The 15,023-nt window shown below is 42.0% G+C and overlaps 1 protein-coding gene across 1 annotated transcript in view; it reads left to right on the plus strand.

Moving 5' to 3' along the window:
- Window positions 1–7,239, plus strand: part of LOC105685174 (ras-related and estrogen-regulated growth inhibitor-like) — a 39,731-nt gene extending 32,492 nt beyond the window's left edge. Inside the window, exons 4-5 of the mRNA XM_012399037.3 lie at window positions 1,051–1,232; window positions 6,075–7,239. Of these exons, the coding sequence (XP_012254460.1) occupies window positions 1,051–1,232; window positions 6,075–6,333 (441 nt within the window). The 3' untranslated portion in view covers window positions 6,334–7,239. The remainder of the gene's footprint in view (window positions 1–1,050; window positions 1,233–6,074) is intronic.
- Window positions 7,240–15,023: the final 7,784 nt, after the last annotated feature.

Below are 15,023 nucleotides of genomic sequence, written 5' to 3' on the forward strand. Positions count from 1 at the left end.
TAGTTTAATTGGACGATGCGGCTGTTCCAATATGTAACGCAGGTACAACATTCGTATAACTCACGATCGGCACATGGAACTTACAGACATCAACTCAGCAAGCATTGATAGCATTCCTAATATCTTACGGCAACGTCCAATGACAAGACAGGTTACTCGAGCCTTTCAGGCGGAAAATCTTTGACTCATCTAAATAATCGCAATCGATTTAATTAATACAATAGTGATGATTGGGTGAAATTATTAATACCCATTGAATCATCCTTTGCAGCGCGTTATTCGCGGGAAGAGTCGTGGACTCAATGAATTGTAAATCTTATTACTCGTAGTATTTACCATCTCGTCGAGTTAGACTGAGCTGAGTTGGAAAGAAAACGATGAGTTTTCACTTTGGGAAGACTTCGAACGTTTGCCGGAGTTCTTGTGCAGTGAACGTAATCATGAAATGTTCAATTATTACCACGCGATCGAAAATGTCATTACACATTGCCTCGCGTTCGGTTTATCGTCAAGTTTTATCGTTGTTTCTTTATTTTATGTTGAAGTGAACAAATTTCACGCGCCGCTATAATTGCGGTATAGTAATGGATCCCGTCACGACACCGGATCTTTCGTGGCGAGATTATTCGAGTAACCCTTTTCAAATTCTTTTTTTTTCCATCATCAAACTTCTATTAATTGAATAAAAAACCGGGAGAGCGGTGATTGAATTCTCCACGCGCTGAAAAATTAACGCTCTCAAATTTGATAAACCGGGTGACGTACGTCCGCTGCCGCTCCACGTTACAAATATAATTTGAGAATTTTGTTTTTCTTCTGCCATCCACTTGAATTCTGCACAGAATTGAAACGGTGAAACCGTCCACCTGTCTCTCTGCTTGTCCGTCCGTCCGTCTACCTTACGTTTGCTTGTCAGACCCGTACGGTACACTTTGCGAGAAACTTAAGAACCGCCGCATAGGCACGAGACGCAACTTCCACGTGCTGCACCTTGCCGCAGAATTCACTCGCACCTTTCTAACCGAACAAAATTCAAATTTATATTTTCAGGAAAGTGGCTGCCTCTACTCGCACATACGATGGGGCGAGGCTTTCGTCGTGGTGTACAGCGTGACCTGCAAGCGCAGTTTTCAGGAGGCGAGGGGCCTTCTGAAGCAACTCGCGGACTTGCGTCTGCCTTCCTACTTTACGGCCCTTCTGCTAGGAAACAAGCGCGATCTCGATCATGCAAGGTGAGTTTTCGAGCGTTCATTTTCAAAATTTTACCACATATTCGATGCTCAAGTTTGGACTTCGTCACGACCAAACAAATCCACGCTGCACTAAATCACTTGGACCAGTACCATACGCGTGAGGTACCTCGGGTGCGTGTGTATATCCGTCGGAAAGAGAACCGCGGATTATGCGTGCGAGGAAATTTTGCGCGTGATTTTCTTCGCCGTTCGCCATTCCCCTGAAACATGTGAAATCTGAGTAGACGCAGTGCAGCGCGGCGCCAGTCCATAGCCCCGGCCCTCTCTACCGCACCGCAGCAGTACACCGCACAAGACACCCGGTAGTGGTCAGTCTTCGACCCTGGTCACCTAGAAACCATTCACGCGATCTCAACGCTTCGCTCTTTCTGCCTCCTTTCGATCAACTGCAGTTAACAGATGTGATCGAACGTGTCACGGACGTAGAGTTGAGTCGATTCATGCTTGGGTGAAAATTTTACTAGAAATTTCAATCGACCAGCAGCGGACTTTGCACGGAATTTTAATGATGGAGAGAAAAAAAGAACATCTCGTAGATTTGTACGAAAAACTTATTTGGACCAGTCTTAAATTCGATAGGATTCGGTGTTCGATGTTCATTGCTGAAAGCGAGCGTTGTTTCAGCTGGTTCGGAGCAAGATATTCTCAAGTACGTACCGTGAACTACGGAATTAAGTTATAGGTACGTACGTGACAGGAGAAGAAAAAACTGGATGGATATAATTGGCAGTCGATATAGTTTTTATATAAAGATTGAGATAAATGAGCGGTTGACTCCTGAACACCGTCTAGACTCCGGAATGCGATGATTCAACTCCCTTTGCAGAGACTTCCTTGAAATGTCATTACTCAAGTGACACTTTTTTCAGCAAACCATACGACATTGCCAAGTAGTATATTATCTCCGCGCTTCAAAGACTGCTGAGAATGAGTGAAAATTAAACCGGCACGCACATTGTATACCTTACAAAATTAGGTTTATAATACCGTTCCAAAGGAATTTAAACTGAACAAATAACCGAACGCAACGGTTTAGTTTCAGTGATCCGATACACCCATACCGCGCGAATCGATCCGTTTCGTTCCAACTCTTAATCGTTTCATTGTCGTTACATTAATCCTACGATACGAAAATTGAATTAGAAATAGAAATAGATTCCGATAATGGCGGCTGTTCCTCGCTCGATGGAATCGTGATACACATAGTAAATATTTAATTTACTTGATTAAAGAGGACGCCAAGCATATCTATGCCGCTAAACTTTTACCACTCGATAAAGCCTGCGAAGGAGAAAGAGGGGAATGCGGAGGCGGAGGAGGAGGTATAAATTGAAACGTATTTTCCTTCGAGCTGAGAAAGTAGATGGCTGGTGAGATTTTTCAGTGCTTATACGCCACGCGGGCGTTACCGCGGATCGACGCTATTAACAATCGAGTATTACAAGAATGAATTCAGCCCCCCAAGGAAAACATGCGACATCTACAGACTTCCGAGTTTTCGGATGGCTGTTTCGTTGGACAAGTACTGGATAAAATTTTTTGGAAAGACGTAACGCCTGATACGGGACATTTGATACGACGATCGCGCACGGTTAAATTGGCATTGTTCTCCTCGCGTCTCGATCTCACAGAAGCAATTAGATGCTGAAAAATAAATATATCAGGTTCCATTTAGGAAGAATGCTGGAGGAGACCTTGGCACTTCGAAAATAACAATATAACGTGACGAAAAATTGTAACCTCACGTACTACGACGCGTTGTATTTGAACAAAACAACTCGCGTTATCGAAGCATTGTTCGTTTTATTTGCATTCTTTTATTGTTTTATTTTGTTCATACACCGAATTCAATTTCAAAGAGTGGATAAAAACTATTCAAGTATCGCCTTTCCAATGCGCCACTACCATCCGCACGTATCTCACAGCTTATAAACGTCAATTCACCGAAATTTATATACCTACATTGATACGAGTACATCGGTGATACAGAGGTATTGATATACTATACATTCATTTAATAGTCCGTCTTCCGCGTCTGCATAAATTACAACTGCAAATAGGAATGAATCTCTTGTATAATTGAATATCCCGTGTGTCTAAATACGTTTCTCTCCAATTTAGTTTTCGATTGAAAACAAAATTATTAATAACATCGAGTTATCGATGAACGCTGCCAGTTAAAAGTTGTACGCGGTTCCTTGTTGAGTTCGGGTCGCGATGCCCGTCGTTCCGGGTATACGTGTAGCCGGAATGTAAAAGTGCAAGGAAACAACCGTCAGCATCCGAATCGGTTGACGTCGATACGGTATGACAGCGTATCACTTGCTTCGTCTTATCGAACCGACGTTGCGAGCGAAGCCAAGGTCCACGTGCTTTCTCTATAAAGTAGTAGAGCTGGTAATAGATAATAGGGATATAATTACGGAAGACCGTTCCCTCATCTGCGTATAAAAGTACGTATCCGCGTGAAACTGAGTATTTGTAACAGAAGCGAGAGAATCGAACGAGGAATGTATTTACGCTATTTAAAATATAATTACGTTATTAATTGATTACCCAATTATATACAGACGTGGCGAGGCTGAACGGTGCGATATTTCTGCCCGGGAATTTCTCGCAGGCTCGTGCAAGGTGTAACGGAAAGGAGAAATCATTCGTTTGAGATGTTTTCTGCGGATTGTCCTGTTGGAATATATATTCAGTATCAGTATTCAAAAGAGGATGAAATATGCATATGCATGTGTGTAATAATGCACACGGGAGAAGCACCACTTCATTGAAATCTTGTATCTTTATTTCTATCGAAAATAAACCGGATCGCACCACTGGCGAACTTCTTGCGTATTTTATACCGATGCTCGAATGACTATCGAGTTATATTTATGAACGCAATTAAATTTGCGGTACACGTGATGTCCGGAGTGTTGAGCTATCGCGTGGGTGGTTTCACTGGCCAGCTCCCATTCCCTCTTTATACATCACACAACATCGCCCGGGCAGTGTTCCATGGACCTTTTCTCTTTTCTTGTTTTCTTGTTTTCTTGGTTTCTTGTTTTATTTTTTCCTCGTTTTATTATTTTATTATAGAGGAAGCAATCGGGTAGTCTAAGATCGCTAAGGCTTCACCGGATCCATCGCGGTACCCGAGAGGCATTTCACTTCGACTCTTATTGCTATAATATATACTATAGGTACCACAGTTTACGCTGAAACAATCTCGTGACTGGTTTACCGTGCGTCGATTCGCAACGTCATTTAAATCTCAAGACTCGGTGGCCCTCGGTTACCGATTTCATCTGATCTGATTGACGTCATGTGGCAAGACTCGCTCGAAGGACTCGTTATATTTTACGGATATCTGATATACCTGTACTCGCTTTGTTGTATTTGCCACAAGGTGCTACCATCTGCTAGAATTATTCCCCCGGACTGTTTTCCCTAACGTAAATCGCGACACCATCGCGATTAGACTTCAATTTTATGTATAACGTAAAACCCCCGTTTTCTTCCTTCCGATATCACTCGACATTTATAGAATGCCCACGTACCGGAGTGGGATTTAGAAATGAAGCAACGATTACCCTGCCCCACTGTTAGTTACCGCACATTTGTTCAACATGCTTATGAAGTTCCTGGCAAAAGTTTCTATGAAATGTACCGTTCATCGTAGAGATTCATCATCTGTCGCATATACCTATACGTACCATGCCGCGAGATTTATTGCGATCATTGCTTTTAACAAGGTCCCCATTTTTCCCCTCGGTTCGCGGATGAATTTCAAATTTCATAAAACAAATGGAATGGTGAGGCGTATCGCGTGAATTCCGTTAAAAATAGATAAGAAAACGCGATGACAGATGGTCCGCAGATGTTTTCTTGGTACGAATGAACTAAACGTCAACGTACACGAGACGAGGAGCGAACGCTTGTTTCGGCATAGCTGATGAATTTTATCAAACTTAAACTTCGTAGGCAAGAAACCGAGTGGTACACCTAATATCCTAGCCAGCTGTATATTTTTGGCTAATAGGGAATGACACCAACCGGTATCCATACGCGGGCAATCAACGACGCCAGCAGAGATAACGTTGACTACTACTCTGTGCGTGAAATTAATACGATGTGGCAGTGCTGTCGCCTTGCCATTTTGTTACTCTTATTCAGAGCGTGCCGGGATTTGGCTTCGAACCAAGATCTCCGTTCTAAATCGGCACCGAGGAAATTAAACGCACAAAAGAGCACGGCGAGCAGCCAATGCCAGTCTCTTGATCCTCTAATTTGATCTGCAATATCTGCTAATTGCTTAGCCGCCCGTCTTGTTTTGCGGAAGTATACCGTTGCTCTATCAATTACCTTTTAATCACCGACATTTGTTTCACTTTCAATTAACGTTCTCACACCTGTAACCCGTGTTACTTCGATGTAATGTCGTACGATCAGACTCTTCGATGTTCGCGAGTGATTGACAAGAAGTGCAGCACAATCTCTATGGTCTGCAGGTGTTTTGAGCTTGGTGCCAAATCGATCGAGAGAGCTAATCCTTTTGACGGTACCCACTTACGAAATTTGTCCTCAAATGCAAAAAGCTCTTGGCAAATCTCGATTCATCTCGAAGACCCAAGTCCGTTCGAGTCGTATCCGAATGTAGTTCTCATGTTTCCAGACATAATCGTGCGAGTTTCGATGCTCCAAATATCCGAAAAAAGCTCTGGTCAGCGCTACGTCGTGGTCACGTGAAACCGAGGTTTACTCGACCCACGAGCTCGTCCAGGGCGTTCGCTCAGGTGACGGGTATTGTAATTCGTTTGTTTCATGTTTCAGAGAGGTGTGCGTAGACGAGGGTCAGCAATTGTCGTTGGCTCACGGCTGCCAATTCTACGAGGTCAGCGCTGCCGAAAGTCCCGCCGGTGCAGCCCTTGCGTTTCAAGCTCTCCTACGGGAGGCACGTTCCGTTCAACTCCTTCGTGCTCTGCCTATACGACGAAAACTTGGTGTTCATTCGGTTTCGCGAGTACTCGGGACAATATTCGGCAAAAATGCTACCAAAGACCGAAAGAAAAGGCCATCTTTGAGCATATGACGTATCCTGTGCGCGCTTCTCCTCGGAGGAAGTGACGATCCCAGGAATAGGACGGACGTCGTTGTGCTGAGCAGCAGCGTGCACGGAACATGATATCGTTATTTATTTACGAATATCCTTCTCGCTCTTATGAATAACACGTACTTACGTCGGTGAAACGATTGTAACGAAAAAAAAAACTGGCATGAAATATGATGCACCTAGTTTGGTAGGATCTAAAAAATTCATCAGCTGAGCTGAAAAAAATATATTTAATATTTCATACGGCATGTGCGTGTACAGTGTGAGTTTTCAGCACGAGTGATCGTTGGGTGAATTCCGGAGACTGAGAACCGTCTTTTACGTTATTTTTCTTCCTGCACAGGCGTAGAAAATTTACTTCCGAATAACTTTTGGCAAGTTATCGGTTTGCAAGCACCGTAGCTACCAATCTGCGTAATCAAGGCTTCAATTGGAACAGAGAGATGAACAATCGTTCAGTTCATGATACATGATTTTTATATTAAAAGTATTATACCTGATCATTGGTTTGAACGTTCCATATTCTTGAACTGGTAATAGGAAAGATAGAAAAAATTCAGGAATTGAGGCTCAAAGAATCTTTCGTCGAAAAAGTATTACACCTTAAATTTACCGTACGTGCATATATGTAGGTTGGAGTATAATGTTACGAGATAAAAGTAGATAGAATTAGTGCCATAGTTTCAAAAACTACAATAAATATACGTGCCAAGCATCGTGGGATTGTTGCAATTAAGTGATCGTACATCAGTTAGGTAAACTTATGCGCTCGTGTGTAGAAGGGTACGATATATAAATTTGATATTTTACACGCAACGTTTATTTTCCATTCTGCATTAATTTTTCGGAGTAACTTTCAACGAAACGAAAATTTCGCTTTCACTTCACGAAGGGATTTGGACGAATACCACGTCGCCTGATTTCAATTCACCGGATCTTAGTAGGTGTGAAAAAATCTCGAATATTGAATCTCATCTCGGTTTCGTGGGTTCTAAAATGTCGCTTCCAGGTATCTCGCAGTTAGCTATTTCGCTGAGATTCATCACGTTCTCGTCCTCATGCCGACGCATCGATTGGCCACTGAACTATCGCAGTGTGTAAACTAGCTGTTATTTGATATCGTACGTATAACGGGACAGTTGCTCTGAACTTGCGAGCGATCAGCTGGCGACAAACAATTAAATTGGGTATACTAGGAGGCGATATAGCCTTTATCGTGACTCCTTACGCTGTGTACCAAAGGTTTGTTTGTCCTACGTATACGTGAACAATAAAACATTGCACGTATATGACGCATACATACATATTGTCAACCACATAGGTTACACGGGCTTCACCGATACTTAAATTAATACTGTCTGAGAAAATGAGCCCCAGGCTAACGAGAAGCACAATCCGATTAATTGCGCGATTTGAATGGAGATAATAATTACATAAGGTACCTACTATAATTATATTAGTTATTACCTACTTGTGATCTTAGGGTGTTAAAATAATCGTCCATAAGCATACACGATAAGCCAGACTTCTTTATATACAGACGTATACGTATATTAAATTATGGTACGATAGTAATAACAATTATTATTACTGTTACTATTATTGTTATTATCATTATTAAATACTCGGTGTGTTGTTCCGAGTATCGAAATTATATCTCGCGTGGAATGATATTCTACTTATTTTTCCACCGTATTCGGAGTGCCTTGATCTTGAATTGAACGAACGTAGTGCGGTGTAAGTGAGAAGGAAATATGGATATTGGAAAAAAAAGAAATAGCAGACAAAACTATGCCTTACATACTCATTGACGGTTCAAGTCTCTCGAGGGTTTACATATGTATAACCGTAAATCACGTGTACGCGTGTAGCTTTTTTCTTTTTTTTTTATTGCATAAATTGGTAGCGCGTACCAAATCACAGAAATAATCAAAAAAGATCTTAGATGGAATCCAATACAGCACGCGCCAGGTATCATTCGTTAGTTACTTATTCATTTTTTGTTTTCAGCTTCATTATTCGTTTTTTTCTCTGTATTTAAATAACACGCACGAAGCATTCGGAATTTTCATACCCCCTGGTTTACTCTCCCTTGATACAAGAATCCTTGTCTTCTGCGGGGTTAACTTCCTAGGTTTTCGTATTTTCAATTCCGCGTACACGTTTCTTGCAGTAAACTTCTACGAGAGCCTACGATTCTGTACGTAGTTCGAGTCGATGGGAGTGTGTTCGGCTCAGGGTATAGCCGGTAGCCTTGTCGGAGGTCGCAAAGGTTGACCCCAATGACCTCGTGCTCAAGTACAGAGCCTTCTGTTTCCTCGCAAAACATTTTTTGGATTCTCACCTCCCGCGGAACTTCCTGGCAGGCCCCTTTTTACCACCACCTCTTACACACGTACCATCGTCACTTACCTACGTTTCAAATACGAGAAACGCTACGTACCTACCACCTTGATACAAACGCGTTATGTAGGTATACATACGTGAAAAATGGGATAAACTTGATTACATAACATATTTATCTATAAGTATGTATCGCATAATTATGTCATTGTACACCCCCAAGGCCTTAATTATTATGTAAAAGTGACTGAAATTGTATTATGTAAATTTAAAATCGATATACAGGGTGAGTCACTTTAAGTGTCGAGAATAGGCGGGACTCGATATGGGTACGAGGCCACGCCCCTTCAGCCAATCGACGACTAGAAGAATTTGGTACCCAATGAAAGCGATTCAAATTGTTGGAGCTTTTCTGTCAATGCGAACATCAAGTGCTTATGAGCGTCAAACTAAATGGATACCTAACAGCCTGGTTGAGTAGTTCATATTCCTTGCCCATATCAAGGAATTGTATCAGGTACCGAATTCTTCTGGTTGCCGATTGGCTGAAGGGGCGGAGCCTCGTGCCTATCGAGTCCCGCCTATTCTCGACACTTGGATTGACTCACCCTGTATACCAATATACATAACATACGTTATTTTTACAGTATCTAATACTTAGCGGTACGAGCCCAACTTGTTTAGAATATTAGTGAATCTTAATGTTCCTAATCTAGCGTAAACGTAAATATAAATATCATGTGTAGTATGAACACACATTATACGTATTATAAATATACTTACATGTAATATATATTATGTATGTATTACTATATTTAATTCGTATAACAATTTCGCATTCATATTCATAAATTTCTGATCGCCTTCATTGTAGAGTCACTTATCGTGTGTATGTACACCTACCGTTATTTTTTTTTTCTTTTCGAACGATGCAACACATCTTCTGTTCTATTTCTTTTATTTTTCTTCTGTCATCAAAATGCAAACTCGTCTCCATAGTAAAATTTTTGCTCATGTTTTGCCGTTTAGATACATCATGAAATATCGAGTGTATATGTGAAATGAGATTACCACATGTATGTCCCATGAAGTCAGTTGCGTTGTGAAATTTTACTCATACTTTTGTTTTTTTTGTTTCCTTAGCTCTTAAAATTTCTTCACAGTGGACACGTGAGAAATTGTTAACCATAGAGATGAACTAATACTATACATAGATAAAATTGTGAATATTAAGTGCCTTCCAGAGATAATTCAGATAAAATATTAATTATCCATAAGAAAATGAAGAAAGTAAACGAAATAAAAAGAGTTGAACGAAAAAGAAAATTCACACCGCGAATTTAACTGTAAGTAATAATGATATTCGTTGATAAATACATTCCAAATGTACGAATTCAGATTATATACATATCAAACATTGAATTCAATGCGTAAACCTGTATTTCAAAGTGCTAGTCACTTGTTATTGTAAATTTTTTCAAATAAAAATCTTACGTTAAATAAATTGTTTTTTACTCGTCAAATGATTTATTTCGAAGAAAACTGTCACGTTTGTGTCTCAGGAGATCAATTATAAAGTTTAGCCGAAAGCTCACAGAGTACGAGCGATGCGACGACCCCCCGAACAGCGAGTAAAATGGTCGGGTGTAAAATTTGGGCCAAGGTTTAAAAGCTACACTGCACGAGTCACGCACTTGTGCCTTTCGAAAATATATTTCCTCGATCTCCTTAATAACTGCGACAAATTGCGCTCACGCAGCAAGTATGTAATTTTGAATCCACCCCCGATTATTCAATACGGCTACTTGAAGGTCTCGCGAGGCATCGGGTCCGCGTACCTATTTCGGTAATTTGAAAAATGTTTCGCTGCGAATGCCACAATTCAGCAAGAACATGACGCACGTCTGGGCAACGTGACGCTTGTGATATTCGTCAAAAATTATCGTATAACTGTTGCATGTGTACGCAATTGGCCGCAGCCTGCACATGCATGTTATACTGTATTCGCAAGGGTCACGTGACCCGGAGTGAGCGAAACGGTTCCACCACGTTACGGAGTACCCACGTTACAGAGGAACCCGGAGAATAAACGAAGCAAATCGCATCACTTCGTTACTCTTCGTAATACTTTCGTCCTGATTTTAGAAGACCTATTGCCGCATGCACACCGTGTAACAGAAATCTGTACGCACCTTGGAAACGTCCTGCACGGTGTTCGTAATTCAGGATATATATTACACGTCGTTACGCCGAAGAGAAAATTCATCAAACGATTGCTGCGAATTGCGGCGAATGCTCCGAAGTACGTACATTGGTGCGTCAGATCGTTTAAAGCTTTTTTAAAAATGCGGCGATCGGTAAGACGTGGCTAATATAATATGCATGTATAATATATTTCAGCGAAACTGGTAAACCGAAGCGTTAAATGTGAGAATCCTGAGTCAAAGAAGCGATGCTTGCAGGTATGTAAGTAACAGACTTGCCCCTGCTGAGCCTGGAGCGAGACATCGCGGTTCGAAGTACGTCTGGGATCCCGCTTCGCGCTCCACTCTTTCTCTTCCTCTTTCTCTGTCTGTCGTTATGACTCGGTCTCCCTTCATCCTGTTGGTTTATACTCGCCGTTCCTTCGTCCTGCGGAAGACAAATCGCGCGAGCCAAACGCCCCGATAAACACAACCGCCAATTTATCGCCGAGAATAGCTGCAACGCCTTGGAAAACATTTCGAACCCGGCCGTAATCAGGCCTTGCGGAGAAGAACCGTCACACGGAATTCACGTGGGTGGCGTCGTTTCTGTAGCACTTCACCGCAGGTATGTAGAAATGTATTCCGCGCCTCAGACCTGCAAGAATTTTTCCTCCACTCCGATCGTGTAAGTACTGTGATTATTCGACGGTAAATCTCTTATCGACGATAATGATAGTCAGCAATTAGGAAGGTGACGCTTCGCGTAAGCCTCTCGGGTACAACGAGCGTAAATATAATTCGCGTCGAGCGATACGTTTCATTCGATCGTGCGCGATAGTAAAATAACGAGAATTCGTAGAAATTTTCAAAGGAGAAATTGACCAAGACCGCGGCTAAGGATCTCACAAATGCCCTGGAAAATGAATAGTAAATTTCTATCCGTTCATTTACGTTTTTGCTTTTTATACGCTCGCAATTTTAGCCGCGATACGCCGTACGATACGCAACAACTATTGCGCGGTAATCTCCATCTGTAAGAATATCTCACAGCTAAATTGCTCGAGGAACATTTCTATGGTCTCTATATGACCGGAGAAAATCTAAGATAGCCGTGTACGCCGAGGAACGCGTGAATTTTTATTTTTCATCCGATTCTTTGGGGATTTTCAAAGAGTTGAAAAGTAATTATGGAAACATTCGAGTGCGACGCGGTTGATTCGCGGGGGTTTGCTTTGTTCTACGATTCCTTTCACGCGGATCGTATAGGTGGGTGTCGTGTGCCTAGAAGAGAGCAACCGTGAAGAATCGTTCCGTATCCTTGGCCTGCGCCGATACAATATGGAAGAGCTTTAATAAGCATAAAGCACTAAAATGTGAACGAAGAACGGTATAATATTCTCAACAGTTTGAGCAACAGAGTCGTGACGCCGAGGTTGTAGGTCATCGCGGTGCACCTTGCACCTATCGCTTCGTTCACCATCTTCCCGCAGGAACCAACATCTCTTCAGTCTAGCCTCAGGCTAGTCTTGAAATTTAATACATCCGCAGACTTCTCGGTCTTATATATCTTTCCTCTTCAACTGTGCGGGCTTAACTAAACTAATACTCGTCCCCCCACCCCTCCCCCTTTCTCTCCGCACCCCATGGCGTTGCTACTAAATCACTAACTCACTGAATCGCTAAATCACAGCCAATGCCGGGTGATCGCGAAATGAATACCGCGGCTCAACCCGTACGATATAACTCGAGCTTCGTTTAGTCAGGTAGATACATGGGCAGATATATTCGTATACGTGGTATATATTACACTTTTATACCCTATTAGCGCGGCGGTGGAAGCACTGGAATTAATCATCCGACTCCGAATACCGGAGTTTCTTTTTTCATCCTTTTTTTCACATCATCCACCGAGGGGTCAATCGGTTCTCTGAATAAAATCAGAGCTCGTCTCTCCGCGGTTCTTGATCTCGATCGCTGGAACTTGGAAGCGAACTAGAAAACGCTCGTGTAGGAAATTTTCTATTCGCGCAAAAAAAATTAAACAGCTTCCGAAGCGATTTCTACGTGCATGGCGGCGAAGGGCGGTTATCGGGTGAGTTTTTGCTCGCGGTTAATTTTAAATGTAAAAGTATAATTGCCGTCCGAACGTTAGAAACAAAACGCTAACTTGCTCCGACGATAGCATACCTATATCGTCCGAGCGAGTGGTATGGAGAGTAGAGTAGAATATATCGTAGAGTAGGGTTGGGTTACGTTTACTCAGGTGAAGCTAGCCTAGGTCACTCCGCTCACACCGCAGCGTTTTATTCATGCAAATTCTACGTGCCGTCCTGCAACCGCACTCTGCAATCCATACCATAAAGTATTGAGGCAATAGTACATACGACTACGGAACAACTAACGACCTTAGTTTCCATAATTTAGATAGAAATTAAACAAATTGTTCATTACTTTGGCATATATGTTACTCCGACATCGGGACGAGAAGCTCGGTGAAAAATATGTGTAACCGTGTGGGATGAGAATTGAAAGATTTTCATTCACCTTACTTTCTGCTGCGGTCATCCTTACTTCGTTGAGTCTTAACTCGTACCCTGGAATCAGTCATGCATACTTCGGAAAACATTCGCTGAAACGATTTCAGAAAAATCGGATTATCGAACAGAAAATCAGAAAAATTCTACACATTTCCAAAATTCACAATTCAGGGATGTTGCTGAAAGATTTCTCAACAGAATCCCGTTGGAAAATTTCGAAATTATTGAAAAACAGGCAGCGAGCGGGCGACCCAGCCGCTACAGCGTCGCGGCATTCTTTCATCTCGCCGCATTGTGCGCCACTACAATGTAGTAATTTTCTTCTATAAAAACATAGATGATAAGCAAAATTTGCAGTGGTAAAAGTTTGTCAGTAATCATTGGCCTAGAACTTATTGTTAGGGTGATGCATTATAAAGTATATTCTGGATTCACATATACAAAGAAGTTCAGTCCCATGAGTAATGCGTTACGATATCATCAAATATATGATGCTCTTGCGTTCCGGATGTTATGAGTCAAATTGCTTCCTAGACTGTCCATTTTTTTCCCGAAAAATAAAAACGAGACTGCTAAAGTTCACCACGTCAGCCAATCAGCATACGAATCAAATATCATCCGGTAAATTTGGCATCTCGAGTTTTCACCCCAGGCTCCGATATTCAATTGGACATTACCTTTTGAAAAAAGGAAAAAGACTTAGAAATAGCGATGAATGTTCACGTTATCGCGGTACTTCGCGTTTGTGTACGATGCAATATAAGGGACAGGTATATGCGTACATTGCGTGAAAGGTATACAACCCATGCGACATGAGATTATGGCGTTGTACATACGTACGGACGGTTTGCTGTTGTTTCAGACTTTCAGTCGGCACGTGCGTACAGGTAGAAATGCGTAGAGACGACGTTGACGACGACGACACCCCCTCACACACGTACACCGGAGTACCGCGGATTTACTTCGATTTACGACGTGAGTGTGTTAAATGTCACGAGCACTAGACTTGGCGTCGTTACGTCGACGCTGTACCGTCAGATCAGCACTATAGCCTTCGGCTATTTTAGAATGACGTTGCTACGTGGTAAATTTTACTTGATATTTGAAAATTATTCAATTTCTTACCACTAAACTTTCTTGCGTAAATCGATGATCGAGATATTCTCTACGATTACGAAAATGTATTGGGTGGGCGTGATTTTTTTACGAGTCAAATGTTAGCTTTGAAAATTTCATACTTCCGAAGAGTTTTACCGTTTCGAAGCTCCTCCGCTTTTTGAACAGGATTACAACTTGAGAGACACGATGTCCCTGCAGAGGAATGGATCATCCGTGAAACGAAAATAATGAGAGACGTTTTAGGAAGCGCAACGTGAAAGCAGGAAATAAAGTTGCAGCGAGGGAAACATATCTTGCGTCGAACGGAAGATGATACAAAGCTTGAAGTGACCGCCTGACAGTGATAGAATCGCAGACTCAACCGGATAGGAAATGAACGTTGTGTATCACGTCCCTTACGTCTTATGTCTCACGACAACGTATATGTCGCGCGAGGCCGTCTCCGGCAGACTTGACCTACCACTACTATATATACATGTATAAA

Source organism: Athalia rosae, chromosome 2 (genome assembly GCF_917208135.1).
Source record: "Athalia rosae chromosome 2, iyAthRosa1.1, whole genome shotgun sequence".
NCBI lineage: Eukaryota > Metazoa > Arthropoda > Insecta > Hymenoptera > Athaliidae > Athalia > Athalia rosae.